This window comes from Fukomys damarensis, unplaced genomic scaffold (genome assembly GCF_012274545.1).
Source record: "Fukomys damarensis isolate Sample0158 unplaced genomic scaffold, DMR_v1.0_HiC HiC_scaffold_22, whole genome shotgun sequence".
Classification (NCBI taxonomy): domain Eukaryota; kingdom Metazoa; phylum Chordata; class Mammalia; order Rodentia; family Bathyergidae; genus Fukomys; species Fukomys damarensis.
Genome location: NW_022900934.1, coordinates 25,428,506 through 25,454,161, shown reverse-complemented (window position 1 = coordinate 25,454,161; position 25,656 = coordinate 25,428,506). Strand labels below are relative to the sequence as shown.

Here is a 25,656-nt window from a genome sequence, read left to right as displayed (position 1 = left end):
GCTGGGCGGGGCCTGTCCACCTCCGACGCACTCCACTTGCACAGACCCACAGACCAGACCCAGACCAGCCCCAGGCCCATCTGGGACAGGGACTCTGGCCCCGCCCGCGTTGTACCAGTAGGCATTGCGCAGCCCGGGCTCCTGGGGGACCTGCTTCTCCCTGGCCCTCTCACAGATGGAACCAGCCTGGGGTGATCTGGGCTCCCGACTCCATCTGCTGGAATGTCTCTGCCATTAGCACTTCAGAACCCTGTCTGTGTGACGCTAGAGTGGTCCTCTCCCTACCTGGCCTCAGTATCCCCTTTTTGTGTAAGGAGGGGCTGGACTTGATGATCCAGAAAACACATGTATCTGTTTCTTCCTGTGGGGCCGTTCAGGATATGGTGGCCCTTACTACACTTGTGTTGAATGTCACTCAGAAAGGGTAAGGGGCTCGCTCAAGGTCACAGACCTCACAGCAGGGAGTGAGACGGGCTGGTCTCTGTCTAGGTCCAAGCTGCCCCTAGCTCTCCATACTGGCCCGCAGCTTGAGCAGCGCTGGGTCCCAGACAGCTGCGTCAGCTCCCTGGAGCTGAGGGACCCTGTGGGGACTCCTGTCTTCAGAAGAGTCTTCCGAAGGGGGACTTTGGGCTCCTTAAGTTCCAGTGGCTCCATCCTGCTCCTCTGGGAGTCCAGGAAGAGGTTGTCACCTGGTAGTGGCTCTGTGGGGTATGATCCTGTACCTCTGTAGGTTCCAAACAGGCCTGAGCCCACCCACTGGGACTATCCTCAGGCCACTTCCTCACTCGCTCCTTCATTCAACAAATACTTATGGAACCCCACGCTGAGCTGGGTGAAGGTAGGCCCAGATGTTGGAGAAAAGGAGACAGACACTTGTGAGGCACAGGTTGCCTACCAGATTTGTATCCATTCCCATCCTCCCTGGGCACCAGTACAAGATGGGCACCGCCCAGATGGGGAAACTAAAGCCACCCGGTGTGTGTGGTGGGGGGAGTCTTAGGTAGGACCATGGATTAAACCAGATCCCCAAGCTCCAGCCAACCCCAACTGAGAGAGGAGACAGAGGAAACGCAGAGCCTCCAGTGCCCATTCTGCCTCGCCATCCTCTGTGGCCTGCGGGCAGCCACGGACTGTGTTTCTCTCTGCCCAGGCTGCTGCCTGCACCGCTCTTCGCAGTGGTGGAACAGACGCTGTTCGAGGTGCTGCCTGGATTGGTGAGTGAGGACCCGGTCAGCTGGCCTCTCCCCTCAGTGGGCGGCCCCTCCCTGTTGGGGGAGTAGCTGGCGCCAGGTGGGATTAGCTGCCTGTCCCCTCCTGGCCCAGGGCCATCCTGTCCTACCGGCTGTTGGGCCTCTGGCAGGCACAGCTTCCCCAGTCTCTGATTTCTGGCCTGAGCTTCTTGCTTTAGAAAGTGTCGCTGCTCCCACATATCAGTCTCTTTCCTCTTTTTGTATTATTATTGATGTTTTCCTCTACATTAGCTTTAAATTAAAATTGGCCCCTTTAATTTTAAATGGAGCCCTGTGCTTAGCAATCATGTCTAGAAAATCACGACCTCCTTTATCCTTGCCTGGTAGAGGAGACTCGGTCGTGTCAATGGCTGTCCTAGGCTGTCAAGATTCAAGAGGGGGAGTCAACCACACTTGGGTCTGGCTCCAGCCGTGTTTCACCAAGTGTGGGGGGAGCCAAAAGCTGGGGTCCCACAGACAGCAGAGGGTAGCGGGGTCTCCTGAAAGGTGGAGGGACAGCCCTATCCTGGACTTGAAGCCAGTCTGGAAAACCGGAGCGGGGGTTCGCCCAACTGCGCCCCTCAGCTGCCTTCTCAGGTGGATCTCAGTGAGGGGTGAGGCTGCATCCACCTCGCAGCCCCCCACTGAGGTCTCTGGGATGACTCACCAGAAGCTATGTCCTGGGCCACAGAAGGAGGTTTCCAGATAGAGTTCATTGCCAACATTTAGAGCGGGGAGACTTTTCTTAATCTGATTTCCGGCTCTCTGAGTTACTGCTCCCCACCCAGCTGCCTGGACCTCCTTCCTGCAGCTTAGCGCCCCACTCCAGCCCACCGCAGCCCGCTGACCTCCTCTTCTCATTTCTGTAATTTGCCTGACCTCAGGGGTTCTGAAGTTTGGGGCCCCAAGGTTGCAGCAGCCTTCTCTTGTCTGCCGCAAACTGCTGTGACCAGGGCCTGTGGCCTTTCTCCTCGCGCCCCAGTGCAGACTGAAGGGCTGGCCTGGGTCTCACTTTGGCAGTCTGTGGGGCTCAAATTCAGTCTAAGCCTTTGCTCCTTGTCATCACAGCGCAGGGTGAGAGAACCACCTGGTCGGTTGCACATGACAGTTTGGATCCCGGCCCAGCTCTTGGGGTGAAGGGGAGGGGCAGCCACTGTGGGCTCTTGATCCTAGGCCTTCGAATGACCACCTGGGGTGGCAGGAGGGGCCTGCGATTTCCGAGGTAACTTCAGCTATGCTGCGTCCTCAGGGAGGGCCTTGTCCCCATGCCCCATCTGGGCCTCTAGAACTTCTCTCCCTGTTTCCCCAGCAACTTTTGGGGGTTTCTGCTGGGGCTTATGTAATAGAGGGAAGTGGACTTGGGGGCTCACTCAGCCCCTCCGTGTCCCCCGCCTGTGTGTCCCAGCTGTCTCCACATCCAGCTTTGCCCCGGTCTCTAGCACCAGAGATTCAGACCATTTAGAGAACACACAGCTGGCTCTGTACCGAGTAGGGTTCACCTTTAGGTTTCCTGTAACATCTGTCTCCTCCCTGCACAGCTGTGCCCCGTGGTTGACAGTGTTCTGGATGTGATAAATGAGCTCCTGGGGGCCACACTTTGTAAGTTGGGGCCCCACCCTCCTCTTGCCTCCTTCTCCTGGTACTGCAGTGGGGTGGGCCCTGATGGAGCCTGGAGGCTTTGGGGAGGTTCTGGGAGGAGGTCTCCATATGGGGCCCCTGAAAACTGGTATTTACAGAATGCTCGTGATCAGGGCAGGAAGAAAATGTTATTTCCAGGGCAGGTGAGAAGACAGAGGCCCAGAGAGCTTGAGTAAGCTCCCCGACACCCCCAGCCCACAGCCATGGGCCTCTGTCTCTGCACTTCTTGGAAATGTGGTGTCCTTAGTCCACAAAAGGGCTTTGGAAAGGGCACCAAGGCACAGCCAGGGGAAGGATGGAGCCCTGAGAAACTGGTGTCCCTTCCAGGGGTGCTGATAAGAGAGGCAGGGTAGCCAAGGGTCGGTGGCACCAGCTCTGGAAACCAGGAATGTTGCTTTGCCACTTAGTGACTGTGTGGCCTGGTGACTTCCTCTTCGGAGCCTTAGTTTCCTCCCCTGAGGGTGATGGCAGCACCAAGTGAAGACAGAGTTGCGTGGGAGGCAGCAGACACTCAGTAATGCTGGTATGGGCTGCTCCTCTCGCGTTCTGGCTCATGGAGTCGTTCTGTTCCCCCTTTCCTGCACAGGCCTTGTGCCCCTCGGTGGTCTGGGGGCTGTGGAATTCACTCTGGCCACCCTGCCCCTCATCTCCAACCAGTACATAGAGCTGGACATCAACGTGAGTGCACCTGAGGAGGCTGCCCTTCTGCAGAGGGGCAGCGTGGGTGTCCAGGAAAGCAAAGGTGGGGTCTCACCATGGGTGAACAGCCGATACCCTGCGCCCTATCTCCTGCCCCTGCAGCCCATTGTGAAGAGTGTAGCCGGCGACATCATTGATTTTCCCAAGCCCCACGTCCCGATCAAGGTGCCCCCCAAGGAGGACCACACATCCCAGGTGACTGTGCCGCTGTACCTCTTCAACACAGTGTTCGGAGTCTTGCAGACAAATGGTGCCCTGGACACAGACATCACCTCCGAGCTGGTGAGTGGCATGGGAAGAGGTGCTGGTGGGCTCTTCTGCCCTTACCATGCCTGGGCAGTGTCAGTGCCAACCTGTCATACCATCACAGGTCGGCGCTGACACTGCTGCTGCCCATCCCGGTACTCGGGGAGAGCATCGCCAATCCTTAGTGGCCTTGTACTTAATTAAACCTGAGTGAGGCCTCTGAATGCTTCTCAACCCAGCCACCCAGGAAGCGCTCCCAACTTTCCTCTGAGCAGAACTGGCAAGGAAATGAAGCCAATGTCTCCTCCTTGCACCAGATGAGTCTTGAGTCTGAGCTCATTTTTACACTAAAGTGTGAATGGTTAACAGTTCCTCTACTTTCTCAAGAGGTAGCTGGGTGTGGTCGCATTCACCCTTAATCCCAGCACTCAGGAGGCTGAGGCAGGAGGCTGAGGCAGGAGGATTGAGAGTTTCAACTCAGCCTGGGCAATTTAGCAAGGAAAAATAAAAAAAGGGCAGGAGATGCAGCTCAGTGTGAAGGTCCTGGGTTAAGTCACTGGTAACATAAAAATGAAGAGAACAGACTTGAGGGTCTGCAGCAGTGGGTGTCTGACCGGAGGGCGTGGGAAGGATGGACAGCACTGCTCTGTGTGTCCTTTGTGTTCACCGACCCCTCTCCTGTGGGATCCTGGGTTTAGGTTCCCAGCAACATTCCGATGACAACCTCAGGCCTGGCAGCTTTGGTCCCGGAGGTGAGTGGCCTTCTCGTGGGCTTTGACACGGTAGCTCTTTCCCTGCGAGGACTCCAGCATATTTCTCCATTCTGCTCTCCAGGCGACTGCGATCCACATTCACACTAAAGTGTGAAAGAATGACACGGTGTCCTTTCCTGACAATGAGTTTACTTAGAAGGAGGGGAAGGACCAGGTTTGGCTCCCCAGAAGCCATTTGCCCTGGGCCATCTGCTCCAGCATGTGGGGCACAGGGGATCCTTTCCATGCTGCTGAGCCCCTCCCTGCCGCTACCTCACTTCCTTGTGATCTTGTCTCTCCTGCCCTGAGAGCTGACTCAGGCACTGGTTGTGGAGAGGGGAAGAAAGGGCGGAGAGTCAGGAGACCAGATGAGTGGCCATTAATGTGAGGTCTGGGGACCCAGTCCCCACTTTCCTGTGCACTCATCTGACGCTGGACAGGCGGCCACCGGGGGACCCTGGCTGTGAGAATCTGAATTTATACTGAAGGGAAAATGACTACTAGGAGGGCTTTAGGTAACTGCAGATTGTGACAGAGGCCGGGAGGGGCCCAGAGAGGGTGGGCATTCACTGAGCGGGTACAGGTGGCAGCCGAGTTTGGGGGCGCAGAGGACAAGCTCTGTGAGTCCTTGGACGCGGATGATTCGAATCAGTCCTGCGGAGCAAGGCTGGGGCTTCCTCTTCTGAGTCTTCTTGGCTAAAAGGCAGAGGAGTCTCCTGGGAGCAGACATCCAGAAGAGCTCTCCGAGGGCAGGAGTTGTGAGGTGGTGGAGAGGGGCTGGGACTGCACTGAGGGTGCAGCCAGCTGGGCTGGTTCTCTCCAGCTTGGGGAGCTGGCCCTGTCCCTGGAGCCTAACCGACACCTTTGTCAGCCTCAGAGCCAACTGAGAAGAGCCCACAGAGCCCGCTCATGTGGCCCCAGTGTGAGTCTGGTCTTGGCTTCAGTTTCTGTGTCCCCACGAGGTGGAATCTAGTGATTCCCTGTCTTGATGAGCCTGCAGCTTGGGGTGTCTGGAATCGGGTCTCCAGATTGTACAAGTGTGCTGAGGCCAGGCTTCTGTGTTAAGCTTCTGTGCCTGAATGATTTCCATCGCTTCTAGAAGTCCGTGATGTGGTGGTTATGAGACTCAGAACTTCCTGATTATGTGAGTCACTTAGTCAGTCAACAAGCACACAGTGGGTACTTGCTACCCCCTAGGCCCTGTACTGGTTCGGAGGTACCTGCCCCTGAGGATACAGAATAGGCAAACATGCAAAGTAGGGGCAAAGCCCCTGAGCTCAGGAGCTGCTGTCCTGGAGGACCAATAAATAAGCAGATTATGAACTGGTCGGTGTCGGAGGTGGAGGGCATGGAGCGGTGCAGTGGGGTAGGGTGCATGGTGCAGAGGGACCAGCAGGCAGAGAGGCTCTGAGGTGGGTGGGGTGAAGCCGACAGGTTAGCGGGAGAGGGAGTGTGAGGGGGGTGCACCCCATGGGACCTGTGCACCTGGGGAGAATGTTGTTTCTGTGTGACACGGGGAGTCTGATTTGGTGCCTCCACCTTTTAGTGGGCTGAATATCAGCCTTGAAGGGCAGAGACCAGGCCTGTCTGGGTCGGGCTGTAAGCTCAGTGCTTGACACAGTGTCTGATACCCACAAGATGCTCAAGAAGTGTTTGTTGACTGACTGACTGACTGACCAACTCTAATGCCGGGTCAGTGAAGCAGCCTCAAATGACCTGCTGTGCTCCTGCCTCTCCCTAGGCCCTGGGGAAGTTACCTCCAGGCCAGCATCTCCTACTCTCACTGAGGGTGAAGGAAGCACCCACGGTCTTGCTGCAGAAAAAGAAGGCCACGGTCTCCATCCCGGCTACCGTCCATGTGCTGTCTTCTGTCCTGCAGGGGACCCCTGTAGCCCTCTTCCAGCTGAACGAGGTGAGTGGCCAGAGCTGCGTTCTGGGTGGGGCCCCAGTGGGTACCTGCCCGATTTTGGGGTGGGCCCCGTGCAGCTCAGCCCAGAAAGCTCCGCCTGAAGCTGAGCCCCTAGCACCCACCTGAGCTCCTGCCCACTCCTTGGCACCCCTCTGATGGGGTCTGGGGCTGTCACTCTGCTTCCTGTGGGCCTCCGAAGACCTCTGCACAGCTATCTTGTGAACAGCTCTGCAACTCCAAATGGGGCTCCCATCTCCAGGCCACTCCCTGCCACCCACCACCACAAGTGGTCTCTAGTGTACATCTGACCAGAGAAGCTCCCTCTCCCCCTCTCTGGCCTGGCTCCCATGGCTGGCACCTGCCTCGACCCTACCTTCTGTCTCCTCAGTCCCATCCCTGTGGGTCACCAACTGGAGCTCTGACTCTGCCCTCCCTCGGCTCAGCCCCAGTGCTCTGCCCAGTGCACACCTGTGACACACAGTAGGGCCTCACAGAGCTGGTGGAGGGCAAGGCGCAGAGACCCGCTGCTGGCTCAGGCAGACTGTCCCCATCTCTGAGGAATCCAGGGTGACTTCTGCTCCCACTTCCCACACAGGTGCTGACTTTAAATGCCCAGCTGGCTCCCTCGGCCACCAAGCTGCACCTCTCCCTGTCCCTGGAACGGTAATGTGGGCTCCTGGAAACAGGATCTTGTTCCTGTCCCCAGGAACAGAATTAGGGGCCACCTAAAACAGGAACTACCTGCTGCTGCTGAAGCATCATCCACTAACCCAGGTGTCTCACCAGTGTCTACCTGGTTGTCAGGTCCCTTCAGGGAGGGACGGTATTGGCCACTTTGCAGCTGCGGCTTCCCCCACGACCCGGACCTACTCACAGCCTCTCCTGGGGACCAGCCTGCCTGGCTCCAGGGACTGACTCGGCGCATGGCTCTCCTGGAGTGTTGCAGATACTTTTTGTTCCTCACTCAGACTTGTGATTCCTCCAATGTTCCACCCCTGTGGTAACCAGACCGCATGATAATCACAGCAGCAAGACGATGCTGCCAGTGACCCTCCTTCCTTATACATGCACAGCACTTTACAGTTTGCAAAGTGCCGTAAGGCCCAGGCTCACAAAGGAAGCAGGTCTGTGGTCTACATCCCTGCCAAGGAGGGGCCTGTCTTCCCAGCCTCAGTTGCAGAGGCTTTCTCAGGCGATCTGAGACCTGCTTATCCTGAGCCATAGGCACTCAGTGCTCACTTGATCCACTTTCAGTGTCCCCTTGGGCCGCTGCATCCCTGCATAGGATGGGTCCACTGCCTCTAGACAACTTTGACCAGGGCCGGTCTGGCCTGGGCTCACTGCTGCCTCCCAGTGGCAGTTCGTGCCGGGGTCCTTGAGGACCTAAGGCTGTGGGTATAGGATCTACTCCCAATCCTGCCTTTGGACTGGCCAGCTGTGATGAATCTCTGGGTTACTGACTTTAGTGAGTGCCTGCTGTATGCAGGGTATTCTGTGTCGAGTGATCGGTTTAAGGACAAAGGGTCAATCAGCTAGGCTCAGACCAAGGATCCACCTCCACAGAGTCAGTGGTGGTCATGATTCTCAGAAGGTTAGAGCCCTCCTGGTCTACTTTACAGGTAGGAAAACTGAGTGTTGAGTCCAGCTGCTTGGAGTCAGGGCTGAGTCAGCATCCCCTGTGTCCTCATCCTGCAGAGCTGTGGCTGGGGTGGGCAGGACAGCTCTCAGCCGGGGGTACAGTGGGGGCTGGGCCCTCACTCTGTCTTCTCTCTGCCAGGCTCAGTGGCAAGCTGGCCTCCTCAGCACACACCTTTGATGTAAGTTTCTGAGTAGGGGAGAAGCTTGGCACTTGGGAGGGTCTTCAGATGGGGCAAGAAAGGAGTGGGGATGGGTCATGGGCAATGGCTGAGCTGGCCTCGGTCTGGGCTCTGTCCCAGTGAAGCACATCAGGCAAGCATTGGGGCAGGTGTGTGTGTGTGTGTGTGCATGCGCGTGCATGTATGTGTAACAGCCATCATCTCAGAAGAGTGAAAATCATGATCTTCCAAAGCCTTGGGTTCTCACAAAGTTTTGACATCTAGAACCCCACAAAGTTCTGGAACTTCACACAAGAAATAAAATTCCTTACCTCAGAAAGTTCTAACATTTAAGAGTCCCTCAGAACCCTGAGGTTCCTTCTTCACAGAGTCTGAGGTCTTGGAGTCTCTTAATGGGCTCAGGTTCTAGAACAGTGGTGGTAAACCTATGTCATGCTTGTTATTGTTTTTCTTGTAAAACAAAAGATGTTACTGTAGAGTTGTGTTCTCTAGACTAAAACTTCAGTATTCAGGTTTAATTCCAGCTTTGGCACTTTACAATAAACGGGTGAGTTTTGGGTTGCAGTTTGGCACTAAGTTTCTAAAAGGTTCACCATCATTGTTCTAGAACATTCTAAGGGTCTCTATGCTGACAGAGACCTAAGACTTCAGTGTTCTCTTGGAGCTGGGAAAACTTCCTTTCTTCTTTATCAGGCACTGCCCTGCTCCCCTTGCCCCATAGACTTTTGGGAGGGTGCCTTTTCTGAACACTTGGGCTGAGTGTGAAGCCACCCTAAATCAGAGTGTTCTTAAGGGTCTCTGGTGGGCAGCCCATCCATGTGGGCTCTGTGCCTGCTAGGGACTGTGTCCTCGGGTTTGGAGGAGACCCAGCTAGCCCTCTGGACTCCTTCCCTGGGAAGAGGGGTGCTGTCCCTATGGGGTCAAACTTCCCCACAACCATGGGCTCTGTTACAGGCATCCCATTTGGAAGAATGGCTCAGCGATGTACTCCGGGCTGCATATGTGCCAAAGCTTAATGGTATGTTGGCCTCTGCTTTCTTATTGGACACAGGAGGTGTCTGAACTCGGGACTGTCTAGCCTGTTGCCTCTCTCCATTGCTCTGATAGGAACACTGAGGCAAGAGGAGGATTGAGAACATTCTAAGGGTCCCATTTGTAAGATTCAGGAACCGAGGTGCCAATGTTTCCATCCAACAACATTGATTAGCACCTACACCATGCCAGGATTTAAGGCCCAAGAGGCATATCTGACCTTGAGCCCCCACAATTCAGTGCGAAACACCCTATGAACAAATGGTTAGGATGTAGATGGAACAGAGTATGCAAGGGATTGATGGAGCTCCAGGAGGCTTTGCTGAGGGGGACCATTGGTAAAGTACAGAAACGGGACTTTTTTGTTTGGATGTAGTAAGATGAATAGTAGTTTTCCAGTAGGAAGCCAAATCCCCAAGGAGAGAAATGCCTGCCTCAAATAAAGCAGTTAAGTAGAGTCAGCATGGTTCAAGGATCCCTAGGGTCTGACACCCCTAACTTTCACATATCTTTGTTTTTTTATCATTTCCTGTCACAGTGGACCTGGAGGTTGGAATTCCCCTGCCTAAGATTCTCAATGTCAATTTTGCCAATTCAAATCTGGACATCATCGAGGTGAGATTCCCATGCAGCTGTGGCTTAGATGGGTCTCAGGGTTGTGTCTGGAGCCCTACTTAGCTCTCACGAGGAGATGCTCTGCTTCATCTTCTTTTCTGTGCCTGTACTGTTTCCTAAAAGAATTACAGATGGCTCAACTCGGGAATGGCAACTCTGTGGCACGCATGCTCCCACTCCTTCCTGCCCCGCCCCTGGTAGACATTGTCAGTTGATCACAGAATCCTTGCCGGTTAAATCCAGACCCGTCTGGCCCGTAGAATGGAACTTCACATGTACTCACAGAGTTGGAGTTCCCCAGGCCCATAGGTAGCAAACACCTGTAAAGTGGCAGGAGTGGTGGCTGATAGATCACGACTCTTTTTTTGTTGTTGTTTTTTGCCAACTACCAACAATCCTGTTCAAACCATCCAATTTCGAGCCTTGGAGCAGCTCAGGAAGGTGGTCAGAGCAGGAATAATGCACCCATTATTCAGATGAGGACCAAGGTTGGGGAGGCCCACTTTTTAGCCCAAGGTCACACAGTGCATTATTGGCAGAAGTGGCACTTGAAGGGCCAGGGATTTAGCTCAGCAGTTCGGTGGTCTGCCTTGCAAGCGCAAGGACCCGAGTTCAATCCCCAGTACCAAAAAAAAAAAAAAAAAAAAGAAATGGCACTTGAACTTAACTCTCAAGTCAGCACCCTGTCCCACACGGGATATAATTCAATTATCATTTACCCATTTGTCCACACACTCGTTCACTGAGCACCTGCTGTGTTCCAGGTGCAGTGCTAGCTGCGGGGTGGAGTGGTGGATGATGCAGGTGGCCCAGGTGTGGGGATGTGGCTGGGTTTGGGGCCTGAGCTCTCAGGCTCACTGAGGACTATCGCTCCTTGCAGAACGCCGTTGTGCTCACCGTGGCATCCTGAGGCCCCCGTGGCTGCCTTCGCTCCCTGTTGCCTACCAGAGTCCTGGCTATCTGCACACTGCCTCAGCTTCCTTCCCAGTTGCTAGCCTGTGTCGGTGACAGTACAATGCCTCCTACCCACCCGGGCCCACCTTGCTCAGTGCCCTGCACCTCTGCCCCCATCCGGGTGGGGATTGTGGAGCCCCCGTGGGTCTGCTCACAGCTCTCCAGGCCTCTGCAAAAGTCCCAGGTCTCAATAAACTATTTCTTGGCCTTAGAACTGAACCTGCTGACTGATCTGTTTCTGGGTCACACAAGGGGGCACCTCAGCTTCAGCCTCCAGTGCCCTCCCAGCTCCAAGCAGGAGCTCCTAGGAGGTGAGGGGACTTGGGGCCTGGTCACTGCAGCTTGGAGTCCAAGACTTCCCTGGGTGGCCTCCCCTCTCCTCCCCTCTTCTTCTCCGTCCTCTTCTCTCCTCTGCTTTGCCTCTCCACCCTCCTGTCTTCTTATCCCCTCCTTTTCCCTCCCCGGCACTTCTCTGCTCCCCTTCCCTTCTCGTCCCTCTTTTTTCTCTCTATCTGTCCCTCTGTGCTTCTCTCCGTCTCTGACTTTGGGACATTTCTCTGAAGGGACATCTGAGCTGAATTTTGAAGGGTGGGTAGGAGGAAAGGAGCCAGCACCCGGGAGGCAAGGCTGGGCAAGGCTGCCCAGCCCTGGAGGGGCCTGCCCTGGCCACCCTGAGGATTAGCAAAGTGTGGCGCCAAGGAGCTCACTTGGGCTTAGACTCCAAAGGCCCCTTTGTCTGGAGCTAGAGAGACCTGGTGGGGATGGCAGAAAGGACAACCAGATTTCCCGGAAGGGGACTGAGCCACATAGGGGGTCAAGTATTTCCCTGTTGGTGGTCATACAAGCGCTGCTGAGGTCAGAAAACACACCCAGAACCCCCACAGACCCTTCACTCGGCCTGTCCCCCTCAAGCACCGTCAGCTCACTCGGGCTGCCCCAGGGGTCCATGGGGCGCCCTTCTCACCTTGTGTCATCCCCACCCTAAGGGCAGAGGTTCAGAGCTGGGTGTTAGGGCGGTGGGGTCCAGATGCTGACTTTGTCACTACCCAGATGCCTGGCCTTGGGCACATGGTATAACCTCTCTGTGCCTCAGTTTCCTTCTCTATATACTGCAGGTAAAAAACTGTCTAAAAGCAGAGCTAATTCTGTGGAGCGGAGTCTGGCCCATGTGAGCACTCGGCAGCTGTGGCCAGGATGGCTCTCAGACACCTCAGTGAGAGGCCTGGGCTTGGCTGTGAGGCCTGCATTCTGGCTCTGCCACTCACGAGCTGTCAGATTCCATTTCTCGGGGCATTGGTGGCCTCCTGCGTGGAATCAGATGGTAACACCCAGCCGTCAGGGCTCCGTGAAGCTAAGTGCCTGGGGGAAGCTGCGTCTGGGACACAGCAGGTGCTCCGCGATGCCGGCCGCTCTCACCACTGCTCTGGGCAGCCTTGGGACTCATCACGGTGTGGCAGCACCCACTCATCCAGTGAGTGCATGGATAAATACGCGGCCGAGCAAATGCAGCAGGATGCAAGGGATCCATGTAGCTGACAGGGGTCAACCGACAAGTATATGTGTGTTCAGCTTTGCTGCATGTGTGAAAATTTTACTATGGACACATCTTAAAAACCCCAGCTGAAAATGAGAATCAAGTCTTGTCATGTAGAGGTACAAGATCCCAACGATGAATGTAACTGTACTGTATCCCTAAAATGTACCAATAAACTCAATTAAAGCTGAAAAAAAAAAAACCAAACCCCAGCTGTGCAATGGCCCCAGGTTGGAGGCGTTGGATCCATATCTGTCTCCTGTCCATCCGTCTCAAATCACCCTGTGAGGCAGGTATTATACCCATGTCACACATGGAAATAATGAGGCTCAGGCAAGGGAAGTAGCTGGCTCAAGGTCACAATAAGTTGGGGATTGATCAGGATTTGAACCCAGGTCCTCTGATGCTGAGTCTGGTCCCCGCAGGTCCAGTCTGCCCCTCAGGCCCTCTTGCATGGGCAGTGCCTGCCTTGGGGCTGAAGCCCTTAGGCATCCATGTGGGGGCTCAGCAGGGGTCTCCAGGAACGCGTCCAGACTGGGGCTGATATGCCCAGCTCTTGTGACACCATCCGGGCTGAGCACGCCTCTCGGAATTAGCTGCAAACCACAAATTTGTGGTTTTGGAGTTCGGTGCTTGATTTGCAGAACAAATCTGAATTCCGGTTTCTGTTAATTCTGATCTCTCATAATTATATGGCCTTTTCCTCTTGGGGTCTGGGCTCAGACTGCATCTGCTATATAAGGCTGATTGTGACCAGGCTGAGCTCAAAGCAGAGGGCCTGGTGAGCGGGACCTCTTGGGACTGAGCTGCTGGGACCTGCTGGGGGTAAGGAACAGCCCCTCCCTGTTCTGTGTCCAGGCCAGCAGGGGACACTAAGGCCTACTGAGGAGACAGCCCAACTGGAGAGCCACCAGGGCAAGCTCTCTGAGCTCAGACGTCTTGCCTGTCACACAGGCCTTGCCAGGACAACCTCAAAGGGACCCACAGAAAGGCCAAGCCAATTACCTGTGCCAGCAGGGCTTTGTGTGTTTTCCAGGGATCTTGACCAGTTTTAATCTTTGTGTCCTCCCTGCCACTTCTCCAGTGCTTGCTGATGTGGGAAATCCTGCCTCTGGTGCCTGCCTTTGTAACTGAAGCGGGTGATCCTTGTCTCATAAACACAGAGTTCTCTAGGCGGTAGGTTTGGGATGAGGTGAGAAAGCCAGAAAACAAATTCTTGAACAGAATTAGTCCTTCATATTCTAGTATAAATGAGTGGCTTAAAACCTCCACTGGGAACAGATGAGATTAGGGAGCTTGGGAGCTTTGAGAAATTCGAGAGAAGGTGGAATAAGATGCATAAACAGAAGGAAACGAAGCCAACAATTTCACTTTGGCCCAGGTGGGTTGTCCTGTGCTGATCCCCGAGGATGGCAAATGAAGAGTTTGTAAAGATGGAGTGGGACAAGTGGGTACAGGTGTCGGGGCAGCAGGCCTTCCCGGGAAGCTAGCTGCTCTCCCCAGAACACATGCTTCACCCCTCCAATCTGCACTTCTCAAGGGTCTGAAATGTTAGGCCCCAACCAATAACTATGTCGCAGTTTACTGAGCGTCTACATGTGGACGCAGCGTGTTCGCGATCAGGTTTGTTCAAAAAGGTCCAGTCTCTGAGTAGAGCCCAATCAGCACAGATCCAGGGCCCCCGATCTGAACCTCAGTACCAAACAGATTCCTCCCAGCTGGCTGGAGGTTTGGAAGATCGCCCCGATGAGTGTGTGAGTGGATGGACAGACAGCTGGCTGTGTGGCTGCTAGGATGATGGATGGGGCTGGATGGGAGGGCAGAATGAGTAAAGGAGCACACGGGGGGTGGGTAAGGATGGAGGGTGGATGGGTGGATGCTGGGGGATTTCCCAGAGCCCTCTCGCTCTCACTTTGCCGTTTTGTTGGCCCTCCTGTTTCCTCTGCTGGTGGCCCATTTTATAGATTTCATCTCAGGAGATGATCAGGCACCCATGCTATGGGACATTTTGGTTAATGGGGCTGTATTGTGTCACCAGATTCATATCAGTCTGAAAAGTTCAAAAGGTGGTCTCAGAACCACAGCCTCCACAACCCCAACTCCCCTGGACTGGAGTTCAGCTCAGGGGCCTGTGCATGCGGGCAATTGCTCCACCACTAAGCCACATCCCTAGCCCGTTTCAAATTTTATTTTGAAACAAGGTCTGGTTATATAGGTTGGGTTGATCTCCAACTTGCAATCTCCTGCCTCAGCCTCCTGAGTAGCTGAGATTACAGGTGTCTGGCTGTCTCCAGGTTCTGATATGATTCTTGGCCAAGGGTCCTTAGTTCTGCTGCTGAGGTGGCCACACCCAGCCATGGCCATGCAGTGCTCTGTCTCCTCAGCAGGGAAGCAGCACCAGCATGTGGACAGCATGGCGTGTGGCTGCTCTGTGCATGGTAGCTGTGTGCGGCACCCACCAAGAGACAACCACGGTCCTCAGGGTTACCAAGGATGTGCTGAACAACGGTGAGTCCAGCCCAGAAAGGGGTAGGGTGGTACAGGGCGGGCAGGTTGGGCCAGCTGACTTAAGTACCCAAGGGTCCCACTGGCCAGTCCACCTCACGTGGCTGGGTGACTTCTCCTTGGGCCTTAATTTCCCCTTTTGTGGGCGGGACTACCATTTCCTGAGTGCCTCCTATGGCCAGGCATGGTGCTAAGGACTTTTTTCTCATTTTTCTTGAGGCAGTAGAGGGTGGTGATTAAGAATTTGGGCCCTAGAGGGCCAAGGATTTAGCTCAGTGGTGCTGCCACCTGCCTCACAAGCACAAGGTCCAGAGTTCGAGCCCCAGTAACCCCGCCCCCCAAAAAAGAATTTGGGCCCTAAGACCAGCCTTCGCATGATTCAAATCCGGCTTCTAGACCTTAAATTCTTCCTTCCTTCCACTCTCTCTCTCTCTCTCTCTCTCTCTCTGAGATTGAACTCGGGACCTTTTGCTTACAAGGTAGGTGGCAGCACCACTAAGCTAAGTCCCTGGACCTATGACCTTAAATTCTTGACTTGAGTTCTCTGAACCTCAGTTTTCTCATCTGAAAAATGGGTGTGATTATCCCTATCTCTGAAGACTAAATGAGGGAGATTCCTGGGGCCTAGAAGGCCTTCAAATGCAGGTGCTATAATTCCTGCCTCCAATGATTGGTGTTGCCATCTGGAAAATCAGGACTCATTCCTTGCCCCAGTTCTTGTCCAGCAGTCATGAGAATAAAAACTCCATCATTTCTCATCTGAGTGGTCTCCGAGCACCTCCTGGGCCTCAGTGTAGTTGCCTATCTGTCTGGCAAATAGGGACAGTTATTCCGGCCCTGAGTATTTCCCAGGAATATCTAATGCAGGAAGAGGTTTAAAAAAAACCCAAAAAACAAAAAAATAAAAATTTTTTTAAAGCTGCAAAGTGTAGGGTACTTGGAACGGGGAAGTGACGATAGAAATCTAACTGGGCACGGCTGGATGGGTCACAATCTAGTTAGAGTGAGGTCAGGCAAAGCCCAGCACAGAGTGACCCAGCCTTGAGGGGGTCTTTCTGCCCCCGACACCTCCTGGTGGGAGAGGAGAGGCCCAGGGAGCCGGCCACAGCCGGAGGTGGGCTGGGGAGGGACAGGGAGGACTCCGACTGACCCCTGTGCCTCTCCGCAGCCATCTCAGGGACACTACAGCAGAGCGATGCTCTCCGCTCCGCCCTGAGAGAGGTGCCCCTGGGTAAAGCTGGCGCTGTTGGGGGCGGCCCCCTCCTGGGGGGGCTGCTTGGTGGCAGTGGGAGTGGCGGTGGTGGGAACAGTGGTCTTCTGGGAGGTCTGCTTGGTGGTGGGGGTGGAGAGGGTGGTGGTGACCTGTTGGGCGGAGGCTTACTGGGGGGCAGTGGCAGCAGTGGTGGGGGGCTGCTGGGTGGTGGAGGGAGCAGCCATGGGGGTCTGCTGGGTGATGGAGGAAGCAGTGGTGGGGGGCTGCTGGGTGGTGGAGGGAGCAGCCATGGGGGTCTGCTGGGTGATGGAGGAAGCAGTGGTGGGGGGCTGCTGGGTGGTGGAGGGAGCAGCCATGGGGGTCTGCTGGGTGATGGAGGAAGCAGTGGTGGGGGGCTGCTGGGTGGTGGAGGGAGCAGCCATGGGGGTCTGCTGGGTGATGGAGGAAGCAGTGGTGGGGGGCTGCTGGGTGGTGGAGGGAGCAGCCATGGGGGTCTGCTGGGTGATGGAGGAAGCAGTGGTGGGGGGCTGCTGGGTGGTGGCGGTGGCCTTCTGGGTGGTGGCCGGCACCGGTACGATGACTACAGAAGTGCCGAATTTCCCCGAGGTGTTGGTGGCGTCCCCTACAATGACTTCCATGTCCGAGAGCGTCCCCCCCAATACACCAACGGCAAACAGCTTGGTGGAAATTACAGATACGGTCACATTGAGACCAGTGACAACTCTGCTCAGCTGGGGGGCAAATACCGCTATGGCGAGATTCTGGATTCCGACGGCACCATCAGGGACCTGAGGCGCGGGGACGACAACACCAACACCTACGGCCACCACCGGGGCCGGTACCGGTCTGCAGAGGGCAGGCTCCACCGACGCGAGCTGCGGCCCGGGCAGATCCCCCCAGGGGTGGCCACAGGGGCGCTGGGCCCGGGCGGCTTGCTGGGCACCGGGGGCATGCTGGCCAACGAGGGCATCCTGGCGGGCCAAGGCGGCCTGCTCGGCGGAGGTGGTCTCCTTGGGGACGGAGGACTGCTCGGAGGCGGTGGCGTCCTAGGGGTGTTGGGCGAAGGCGGCCTCCTGAGCACTGTGCAAGGCATCACGGGGTAAGGCGGCTGGGTTTCCTGTCAAGTGCCCCAGGAGACAGAGAGCGGGGGAGGGCTCTTCGGGGGGGGACCTTGGGGCTGGAGTCGCGGAGACCCACTGTGCAGAGTTTGGGGTCTTGGCCAGAAATAGCGTGGGGTCTGAGCCAACTGTACCTTAGGTAGTTGCATGTGACTTGGTGCTAGCCTTTCTGTTTCTCCAGCCTCAGTTTCTTCATCTGTAAAATGGTCACAGTAAGATAGTTAAGTGGCAACTCCAGAGGCTTTAAAATGAACAACCTACATGTAGTATATTACATAATTTCTTATATGTGATATATTCAACCATGTCCAGGCTCCTTCTCATAGCCATTTAATCCAACAAATACATAGAGCTCCTACTATGTGAGGGACACTCCTGGCACAGGGGACAGACCCAGTGGCTAGCTCCAGCATTGAGGAGCTTGTGGGCTGGTGGGTTTTGAGGGCTTGGGTGATGGAGCTTGCAGATGGTTGCCAGTCACAACAGGGACAGGGGTCCTGGGGAATACATGAGCTCATCTAGGAGAGGGCAGGGGCTTCCTGGAGGAGGAGCTGGGCTGAAGTGTGAAGAATGGGCAGGAGGAGCCTCACAAGGGTCAGGGACAAACGGGATGGCACCATGGTGTGGAAATACGTGGAGAGGCACAGCAGGTCCCTGGGTGGTGGGACTGCATTTCTTGGGTTCCCTGTGCTGTCTGTGAACTGCAGGTCCAGTTAGAGTCAGGATGAGGAGCAGAGTGGGGTGTGAGGGAGGGCGCTGTGGTGGGCCCTGGCAGTGGGTGCCTCCGGTCACACGGCTGTCACCCTGTGCAGGCTGCGCATCATGGAGCTGACCCTGCCCCGGGTGTCCGTGAGGCTCCTGCCTGGTGTGGGTGTTTATCTGAACCTGTACACCCGGGTGGCCATCAGCGGGAAGAGGTGCGTGCCTTTGTCATTCTGTCCCCACAGGAAGAGCTTGGGTGAGTCACCTCCCCTCGCCACACCTGGTCTCTGCATCCGTAACATGGGGGAACTGAAGTCACCCCCATGGTCGCTGTCCTCTGTGAAGGCAGTAAGCATGTTGTTTAAGGTCTGGGAGGTTGGAGTCAAAGGACAGCCTGGGTTGGTTCCTGACCCTTATAAGCTGCATGACCTTGGGTCCGACTTCCAGTGTCACTGAGCCTTAGTGTCTTCACCTGTGCTAGGCTGGGAGGCCACCTCCCTTCCCAGCTGGCTATGGCCACCCACAGAGAGTCCCACCGTGCAGTAGGCGCTTCCTAAAAGACCTCAGAGGTGGCCTTTTCCATCAATTGATCCACAAGGATGAGGCCACTCCTCCAAAGTTAAGCAATTGGATGGTTGCCTTGGAAACCAGAATTTCTACTGATCTCTGTTCTCAGCCTTCTTAGAGTTGAGCAAGGGACATGATGGCTGATGGGGACAGCTAAGGCTAAAGCCTGAGGTGAGAGGTGCTGGCAGGCCTGGTGGCTGGAGTGTGACTCACTGTCCGCCTGGCTCCTTGGTCTCCTTCAGTCTCATTGGCTTCTTGGACATCTCAGTGGAAGTGAACATCTCTGCCAAGGTCCGGCTGACCATGGACCGCACTGGTTATCCACGGCTGGTCATCGAGAGGTGTGACACCCTGCTGGGGGGCATCAAAGTCAAGCTACTGCGAGGGTGAGTCCAGCTGGCCAGTGGAGCTCCTCGGGAGAGGCAGGAACATCTGCCTCTGGCAAACGAAATGGTGCCTCCCTGTGCCCCAGGGGCAGGTGGAGCCATGATACCCAAGAGCAGTGAGGACTCACACAGACCCGTCCACACTCTTCCCTGGCTCTGGTCTGGCGCTTGCCTGACAGAAAGTCAAAGGCTGTGTCTTGAACCCAGGATGTAGGCCTCAGCCAGCTTGGGGAATGGTTATAACATTCAGCTCCAGGCCTTTGAACAGGTCTTCATCCTTGTGGCCAGGAAGATATCTGGGATTTAGGTCACAGTTTCACTCTTTGTTGCTTTGTGACTTTGGGCAATTTCGTTGCCTTCTGTGAAATAAGGGTAAATTCTTGTTTCCATAGTAATCAAGATAATGAACGTAAAGCACTAAGTGCATAAACCGCCATGTCGTAAGAGTTTATAAATACGTGTTGCCTTAGTCCGCTTTATTGTCACTAGGGCAAAATATCCAACACCCACAGTTCAAAGGAGGTGAGGTTTAATGTGGCTCGTGTTTTGGGAGTTCAGTCCCTGGTAGGCAGAAACAGCACAGGGGAAGAGCATGCTGAAGGAAAGCTGCATGGCAGCCAGGAAGCAGAGAGAAGGGAGGAACAAGGACAAGAATAAATCCTTCCAGGGGCTGGGGCTTTAGCTCTGTGGTGCTGCTGCCTGCCTTGCAATTGCAAGGTCCTGAGTACCAAAAAAAAAAAAAGAATAAACCTTTCTAGGCCCCACCTCCCAGTACACTTAGCAACTGAACTGGACAGTAGATTGATCCACTCTACTGATTACCGCTCCCTATGATCCAGCCACCTTCCCAGGCCCCACCTCCGAACACATGAGACTCTTGGGGAGCATTCTAGATCTAAACCACAGCATGTGTCTCAGAGATGTCATCTGTCTCTCTGTGTCCCATCCCTTGGGGACATTTCTCAGCTCTTCTGTCCAATGAACCCCCAGTCAGGGGGAGCTCTTTCTCCTGTATATCCCCACACATTGACCAAGACCCCACCTCTGTCCAGAGAAGTTTCTCGTGTCTGTCTGCGGGCCAGCACCTCGCCCCCAGGTGGTGGTCAGGATAAACATGCTCAGGACAGCTCAGCGCCAAGTCCCTTTCTCCCAGAGTGTGACTCATCTCTAGCCTCTCTTTTTGGGGTCTTTGTCTCCCCTTTTCCCTCCTATCATATCAGTCCCTTGGCCCAGTGCTGCCACAGTCCTATTCTTGAGGCTTTGGGAGCAGAAAAGTTCCTTATGCCGTGAGAGCCCAGCCCACGCCTTCTGAGCCCAAGCTTCAGCTTCTGTGTGGGCTTCTCTCTGTCTTGTCTCTGTCAAGGTGGATGGGGGCAGAGAAAATTGGGCCCTGCGGTTCAAAACATAGAAATCTCACAGACTTTTAAACTCACATTTTCACTCTGAAATATATTTGACAGTAACATAGTTAAAAAATGTAAAGTGACAAAAAGGCACAGAGTGAAGCTTGTCCTTCTACCCTGTCCTCCTGTCCCTCCCCACTAAGCCTACTGTGGTTATTCAGTTCTTAATTCTCCTTCCAATATCCCTTTTTATTTTATTTTATTGTTATTATTTATTATTACTTATTTATTTATTTTTGGTACCAGGGATCGAACTCAGGTCCCTGTACTGGTGAGGCAGGCAGCGGAACCACTGAGCTAAATTCCTGGCCCCCAATTTCCTTTTTTAAACATAGCAAACATGAGTGTGGATTCTCATTCCCATCCCCTTTATTGCAAATGGGCACCTGCTCTAAACTCTGCTTCGCACTTTGCGTTTTACTCACTGCACCAGAGAATTCTCTGTATCCGAACACAGAACACGCCCTTGTTTAACTGTTCATAGCTGTGTAACGTTCCACCCATGTGCACCCAGCCCCCTATAGCTGGGCATTTCAGTGTGTTTAATCTATTGCTGTGGCAATGAATAACATTTTATAGATGTCATTTCACAGGGAGCCCTGAGCATCTATTGGATAATCTCAAGGAAGTAAAAAAAACAAACCAGTGCTCTGAATATGCACAGATTAATGGCAAACCATCCCTCAACACACACACACACACACACACACACACACACACACACAGGCACCCAGAGTATACCTGCCTGTAAGTTCTTGGGGCCTTACCATGCTAGGAACACTAGAACCAGGGCGAACTCTCCTAAAGGGGCCCACAGTGCAGTGCACAGTAAGCTCTGGAAGACATTCCAATCCGGACTCTGCATGGAGGAATTCTTTGCTCTGGAGGACAGTTTTGTGGGGCAGGGGGAAATCTATTGGCGACTCTTTGTGTTAACATGGTCACTCTTCCCACGTCTGCCCATCACTCCAGAGCCCTGAAGTCAAATCCTTGCGTCCAGGTCTTTCTATCTGTCTTGTCTATGCACCAGCGCTCTACCCACTCCTCAGCCAACAGGTCAGGTGGGGGCAGTGAAGAGCTGGGTGAACTTGCTCCTGGTCATTGCTCTGAACCTCAGCATCCTTGGCTTTAAAATGGATCATATTCCCAATCTTTTTAGTACCAATGAACTGTCCTTTAATATGGGCAATGAGAGCACATGTTTTGGCCAGCATTTCTCTTTCTGTCTCTTCTACAAAGATTCACTGAGCACCTGGCACGCTCTGGGTACGGTGTTGTGTGCTTGGATGAAGCAGCACCCTCCCTGCCCTCTGGGAAGGTTATCCTAACCCAACAGCTGTAAAGTGGGTGAGATGGGAAGGAGGGAGCAACCTTTGTAACTAAGAACCAGCAGCAACAGGCCTGGGCTGACACATCCAGCACAAGCCGCCCTGAGAGCCCTCCATGGCTACAAGCCTGGTCCTCAGCCTGCCTCTCTCTTCCTAGGCTTCTCCCCAACCTCGTGGACAACTTAGTTAACCGAGTCCTGGTCAATGTGCTTCCTGACTTGGTAAGAGCTGTGGGAGGGACCACAGTCCTGCCTTTTTCCAGAGGGGCACGCAGGTGATCTAGAGGGATGAAGGGAGCCAAGGCAGGTTCTTGAGGTGTGGGAAGGACATGGAGACGTGGAGGGACCAATGTATAGAGGGAAAGGGGGAGATGCCTGAGCTTCACACAGCTCTGGGTTCTACTCGCAGCTCGAACTCTTCTGAGCCGCGTGATGAGTCACATCTCTCTCCTGAATCTCAGTTTCCCCGTCTCTAGGACGGGAACTGTGACAGAGGCTCCCCATGGGGATAAGGTGAGGACAGAGCCTGGCATGGAACAGTCTCAGACACGAGCTGCCCTTGTTGTTATGGGCACGCCCACTCCCTCCCTGCGGTGGCACTGACCTCATGGCATTTCTCACCACAGCTCTGCCCTATCGTGGATGTGGTCCTCGGTCTCATCAACGACCAGCTGGGTCTCGTGGACTGTAAGCCCTTCCTGGTTGGCTGCACTGGGCTGATGTCACTAATGGCCGTGCAGGGCCAGGCCTGGGGACGCAGAACATCTGGGAGGAGGGCTGTGTGTGGTGGGGGTGGTGGGGGACCCCCAAACAACCCTTCTGGCCTGGGGAAGGTGGGTGTGAGCTGGGCTCTTTCCTGGTGGCTGTGTCCTCAGAGGTGCCTCAGCTTTCTCCTCTCTAAGACTGCTCAGGGAGGGGAGGTACCTGGGTAGCTGAGTGCACAGCCTGTGACCTCTCCTTTGCCCACAGCTCTGATTCCCCTGGGCATCCTGGGAAGTGTGCAGTATACATTCTCGAGCCTCCCATTGGTGACCGGCGAGTTCCTGGAGCTGGACCTCAATGTGAGCCTGGCAGGGGTGAAAGCAGCCCTGGAAATATGGGAATGGGGCCCTTTTCCTCCTACTAGACTAAGACCTCTAGGAATCGTGTCAAGACATACAGTCCTAGCTGACACTCACCCATGCTCAGTGTGCACCAGGCACATTGTAAGCGCTTCCCATAGATTCAGTCTGTCCGCAAAACTACAACGTATGGGGGCATGCTTATTGAGAAAACAGAGGTGCAGAGGGGTTAAACCACTCACCCGAGGTTTAGTAAATGTGGACCCAGGATCTGAACACAGATAATCCAGCTTCCAGCTCTGGAGCTGCTTCTAGGTGAAGGTTTGGCTGGTGTGCATTTAACACCTGGATCTCTAGGATTAAAAATAAAGCCTTGAGTGGCAGCATTTGATAAAGTCCACGGCATCAACACTCCTGTCAGGACCCATTTCTACCCAGCAGTGTAACATCACTGAAAGTGAACTTGGGAAGAGACACACGAGTCTGAGTTAGCCCTCTAAGGCCCCAGGGACCTGCTGCTAGGGGCTGAATGTGCATGTGACCACAGTCACCTGCCTTGCACACACATATTTATGTGTAACATTCACAAACAACCACTCTGCAGAGACTTTCTGGGTCCTGCTGGGCACCCTGCCTGGGCTGGGAGCTGGGAGAGTAGCGGGGATGCCTATCTGCTGGAGAGGCCAGGCCAAAAAGAATCACCAGAATAAATATGCAGTTACTGATCCAGTGCTGCACGAGAGCCAAAAACCACTGGAATGGGCTCCCCAGGTCCATCAGGCCTTTCTGGAAGTGGTGACCCTTGTGCTTGGCAGATTGGAGCAGCTTTGCGGGAGGGCCAGGGCAAGGTCCTGCTGGCCACACTGCAGAGGGCAGGTGCTGGCTGCATAGCCATGGGACAGAGCCCACAGAGCTATGCGGGCCCTCGCCGGCCGGGACTGTGGCCCTCACAGAGGGGTTGTGCCAGTGTGTGCCTTGTGCCCCCGCATGGTGTCACGTGGCCAGGCTGAGAAGCTGCACCACGGATGCACAGGAAGTGTAAGCGGTCCCTTCTGTCACTATCCAAAGCAGAGCCGGGGCCATGGAAGACGCACCCAGACCCTCGCTCTAGCCTCCCTCTGCCCTTCTCCCCACACCCCCTCACCCCTTCCTCTCTGCCACCGCAGACTCTGGTTTCGGAAGCGGGAGGAGATCTCATCGACTACCCCCTGGGCCGGCCTGCTCTATCGCCCAGGCCACAGATGCCGGAGCTGCCCCCCATGGGCGACAACACCAACTCCCAGCTGGCCATCTCTGCTACCTTCCTGGGCAAGGTGCTGACTATGCTGCAGAAGGAAGGGGCGATGAACATTGACATCACTGACGGCATGGTGAGTCCTGGCTTCTGCTGATTCCGCTCAGTCCCGAGCTGTGGCTCATCTCTGGGTCCCAGGTGTGCACCAGTCACATCCAGTTTCCCAAAGCTGGTGTTCAGGGCTCCCCTTGGCTCACAGACTTGATACGGAACCCTACTCCAGTCTGTTGGATTTTATTTCAATTTTTTTGAAAAAAGCATAGCATATATCACCCGTATGTACCTCAATATCAGTGTTTAGGGTCCTTCCACTTGACAAGTGAATACCAAGTACTTAAGTAATTAAAAGATACATAAGAACCTAGGCGTGGTCACAATACGTGTACCTGTAATCCTAGCACCCTAAGAAGAGGATTGTGAGTTCAAGCCCAGCCTGAGCAACTTAGTCACTTAGCAAGACCCTGTCTCAAAATAAAATAATAAAAGAGGACTATATGAATGTAAGTTCAGTGCAAAGGCCCTGGGTTCAATCCCTAGTACCACACACATGAAAAGGTAACAAGAACATAATACCACCCTGAGGTGTGCTCCAGAGTCATTTTCTCTCTGAACTCTTTTGAAAACTTTCAAGCCTTCAGAAAAGTTGCACAGTATCACAGTTCACGCACACATGTCCTTTATTTACCTATCCGTCCTCTTACTGATCTTCCGTCCATCCACCTGTCATTTATCCACCTACCCAGCATCCACCCATCCATTTATCCATCCGTCAACCCATCGACTCACCGAACCAACCCATCTACCCTCTGTCCATCTGTCTGTCCATTCATCCACTCATCCATCTGTCTCCCTCCATTCACCTCACCATTCTTCCCATCGTTTTGCTTATGATGTTTTACCCCATAACCCTCACTGTTTCTCTTAAGGACAAAGTATTCTCCAAAAGAGCATCATGCAAATTATGTCAATCTTTGATTCCACTGAGCAGAACGTATCTGTTAAATGCCAGGGTTGGTTAACCCTCTTGCAGCTTTAGGCGCCCCCTTTTCATCTGAGGGAGAACAGCACTCAGTCAGGCAATGACTCCACAGCCACAGACGTCCACGCAGGAGGTGATGGCCATGCTTCGTCACACCGTATCGATTTTACAATTGCCAAGTGGCACTGGATTTCCATTGCTTTAGTATCTTAGGTCTTAACAAGCGAGCCTATTTGTGGAACCGACTTACACAACGTAAACAACGGTACAGGTGGTGTGGGGTCAATGACGGAAGTCAAGGCTCGGTGGACACTGGGCTGTGCAAATGGGCTTGATGATGTGCTCGTTGCTTTACCAAAGAATTACAGGTCAGAGAAGGAAGACTCTCATCTTACCTCCTGTCCCTCAAGTCAGGCCTGTGGTGCCCACTGTTGGGAAGTGGCGCTTCCCCAGGGGTCATTCGGGGAAAGAAGGTGCCCCGCTGGTGTCTCAGGGCATGTGGGAGTCTGGCGGCTGTTCCTCTGTCACCCCGGCACTCACATGGCCCTTGTCCTTCTCCTGCAGTTTGATGAGCTTCCTCCACTCACCACGTCCACGCTCGGGGCCCTGATTCCCAAGGTGCGTAAGTAAGGCAAGCGTCACCATTGTCTCCAGGCCACAGCCCCCCCCCCCCCCC

General features: G+C 54.4%; 2 protein-coding genes across 2 annotated transcripts in view; both read left to right on the top strand.

The window, feature by feature from the left end:
* Positions 1–11,059, top strand: part of Bpifb3 (BPI fold containing family B member 3) — a 16,301-nt gene extending 5,242 nt beyond the window's left edge. Inside the window, exons 6-17 of the mRNA XM_019208067.2 lie at positions 527–708; positions 1,151–1,214; positions 2,768–2,828; positions 3,454–3,545; positions 3,669–3,848; positions 4,511–4,564; positions 6,306–6,476; positions 7,069–7,136; positions 8,251–8,290; positions 9,245–9,308; positions 9,861–9,937; positions 10,818–11,059. Of these exons, the coding sequence (XP_019063612.1) occupies positions 527–708; positions 1,151–1,214; positions 2,768–2,828; positions 3,454–3,545; positions 3,669–3,848; positions 4,511–4,564; positions 6,306–6,476; positions 7,069–7,136; positions 8,251–8,290; positions 9,245–9,308; positions 9,861–9,937; positions 10,818–10,847 (1,083 nt within the window). The 3' untranslated portion in view covers positions 10,848–11,059. The remainder of the gene's footprint in view (positions 1–526; positions 709–1,150; positions 1,215–2,767; positions 2,829–3,453; positions 3,546–3,668; positions 3,849–4,510; positions 4,565–6,305; positions 6,477–7,068; positions 7,137–8,250; positions 8,291–9,244; positions 9,309–9,860; positions 9,938–10,817) is intronic.
* A 3,768-nt stretch (positions 11,060–14,827) lies between these two features.
* Positions 14,828–25,656, top strand: part of Bpifb4 (BPI fold containing family B member 4) — a 21,183-nt gene continuing 10,354 nt past the window's right edge. Inside the window, exons 1-10 of the mRNA XM_010628405.1 lie at positions 14,828–14,933; positions 16,099–16,161; positions 16,750–17,242; positions 18,074–18,178; positions 18,773–18,916; positions 21,805–21,868; positions 22,273–22,333; positions 22,616–22,707; positions 23,874–24,077; positions 25,545–25,598. Coding sequence (XP_010626707.1) covers positions 14,828–14,933; positions 16,099–16,161; positions 16,750–17,242; positions 18,074–18,178; positions 18,773–18,916; positions 21,805–21,868; positions 22,273–22,333; positions 22,616–22,707; positions 23,874–24,077; positions 25,545–25,598 — 1,386 coding nt within the window. The remainder of the gene's footprint in view (positions 14,934–16,098; positions 16,162–16,749; positions 17,243–18,073; positions 18,179–18,772; positions 18,917–21,804; positions 21,869–22,272; positions 22,334–22,615; positions 22,708–23,873; positions 24,078–25,544; positions 25,599–25,656) is intronic.